The following is a 2,152-nucleotide window of genomic DNA, read 5'->3' as shown; positions in this document are numbered from 1 at the left end:
CTACATGTATCTCAAATTGCTCATCACTTATCATCAGTCAATAAATCCCACTCGAAAATACCCTTTCCATATTGTATAGTGATTTCACCATATAGCATCACTGCACGATGTTCCTCCATTCTACTATCACGCATACTCCATAGAAATTAATTAAAAGATTTACGTACCCTAACTAATGCTAATTCCATTTAATCATATCTTAAATACTTCAAACTTGTAAATTACAACTCCAAATGTATGTCCATATATTGATAATCTTTATATATTTCATGATCATGAAAACTACAACTTACAAACTAGCTTTCTATCATACGTACTTTATTAGAGCACTAATTTCAACTTATTTAATCTACCCTTGGTGGTATGTCAAAATCATCCCTGTCTCGGTTGCAATCCAGAGGAATCTCTCCTCTGTATATCCGTATGAGCTGGTGGAGATGGAGCAGCTACCGTAGCCCGTCCTAACTGTGGACAATCTCTCCTAATGTGACCCAGTTGATCACAATGAAAACATCGTGCAGGCCCTCTGCACGGCCCAACATGATAATTCCCACAATTTCTGCATCTACGTGAACTTCCTGAAACAGAGGAGTTTTTGCCCCTGTTTGGTGGCTGACTAGAAGATACACTTAGATTTCTCCTTTTTGCTAACTCAGCTCGCAGACTCTTATTTTCATTCGCAAGCTTCTCGGCTCTTAAAGCCATTCGCACCACCTCTTTAGCCACGGTTGCGTCCGACTCACCCATAAAAGAAACACAACTATGTTGCCTAGCCTCTTTAAGCTTCTTAGAATCAGAAACATCCAGCACTGGTGGTGGGACAGGAGGTGGGGATGGTGGTACTGAAGGAGCAGCCAGAGGAACTGTAGGAAGAACTTGACCAGCCTGAGCCTGGCCAGCAATAGCAGTAAAGAAGGCTGCTAATGCTTGAACTGCCTCAAGAGGCATAGCAAGAATACTAGTAAGTGGCAGAGGAGGTGGAGGATGTGGAGGAGTCTCGATTTGTTCAGCAGCAGGTGCTGCCCGAATGGTGGATGCAGTCGATTCCTCCTCTATTGCACCTAACTGACGACGTTGAAAACAACCTCTTCCCCTCCCAGCTGATCTAGTGAAAGGTGGTTGTTTGCGTCGAGGAGACATAATAATCTATAAGAGGGAACAAAGTGAGTTTAGGCAACCTCAGGCTCTATATGCTTATGCATGTATTTTATTCAACCTAACCTAACTTAACTCGGGGCCACACTGACACTGTAAATTTTTAAAACAGCTTTAAAATAACTTTAAACCCAAAACTCTAATCTTTCAAACCAACAGCTCTGATACCAACTTAATTGTCACGACCCGGAACTCCCATCGAGCCCGTGACAACCGCCGCGACGTCTCAATTTACATTCATTACCCGGAATGTCAACCGAGACCCCGCAAGGCTTTAATATCAGCTTCTCATTTCCCCTGTGGGTAACTGTTTCCAAATACCACATTTTAAAAGATTTTAAACTGTTTCCAACTTAAACAAATGAAATAATAATTTCCGTCTCACAGGGGTATTTTTGTCATTTATCCCAAAAATCTCAAAAATCATCTAAAAATATAGTATGTAAGTGGAAAACACATATTTCTTAATCAAAAATAATTTTGGATGTCTAAAACATTCGTTTAAAATGGAATTATGACTGTTATAATAAAATAAAAATATTCAATAAAATATTCAATTTTCACATAAAACGATATTTTAAGAACACTGCATAAATAATTTTTATAGCGTAAAAGCAAAATAAATTCTTACATACCGTAATACAGATAACCAAAGTATAGAATTTAATTTACAGTGACACGTGGGCCCACGAATGACCAAAAGTATCAAAAGAAATGAACCTACAGTCTTTGGATGTGGCAAGTTCAACTGTAATCCTCGCCGATATCAGTTATCTACAATCTATTCTGAGCCTGAAATGGGTGGAAATGAGGGTGGTGAGATTATAAAATCCCAGTGAGTAAACAAACATCACTCAAAATATCTAAAGTCGAGTAAAAGGAGACTATTAAAACATTTCATCAAACTGTAATTTATCATCTTTCAACTTATTTCAACCAAATGAAATCAATTTATTTAAAGCAAGTAATCAGTATGGCTTATGAATTTCTTAAAAAG

General features: G+C 38.1%; 1 protein-coding gene across 1 annotated transcript; it reads right to left on the bottom strand.

The window, feature by feature from the left end:
• LOC108660756 lies at positions 247–1,909 on the bottom strand. Its single transcript, XM_018115121.1, has 2 exons — positions 1,880–1,909; positions 247–1,146 (listed from the first exon to the last, which is right to left on the bottom strand). The coding sequence occupies exon 2, from the start codon at positions 1,138–1,140 to the stop codon at positions 373–375; it is 768 nt and encodes a 255-aa protein (XP_017970610.1). The 5' UTR covers positions 1,141–1,146; positions 1,880–1,909; the 3' UTR covers positions 247–372.

Source organism: Theobroma cacao, chromosome 2, assembly GCF_000208745.1.
Source record: "Theobroma cacao cultivar B97-61/B2 chromosome 2, Criollo_cocoa_genome_V2, whole genome shotgun sequence".
Lineage (NCBI taxonomy): Eukaryota > Viridiplantae > Streptophyta > Magnoliopsida > Malvales > Malvaceae > Theobroma > Theobroma cacao.
This window is presented reverse-complemented; position numbering and strand designations above follow the sequence as displayed.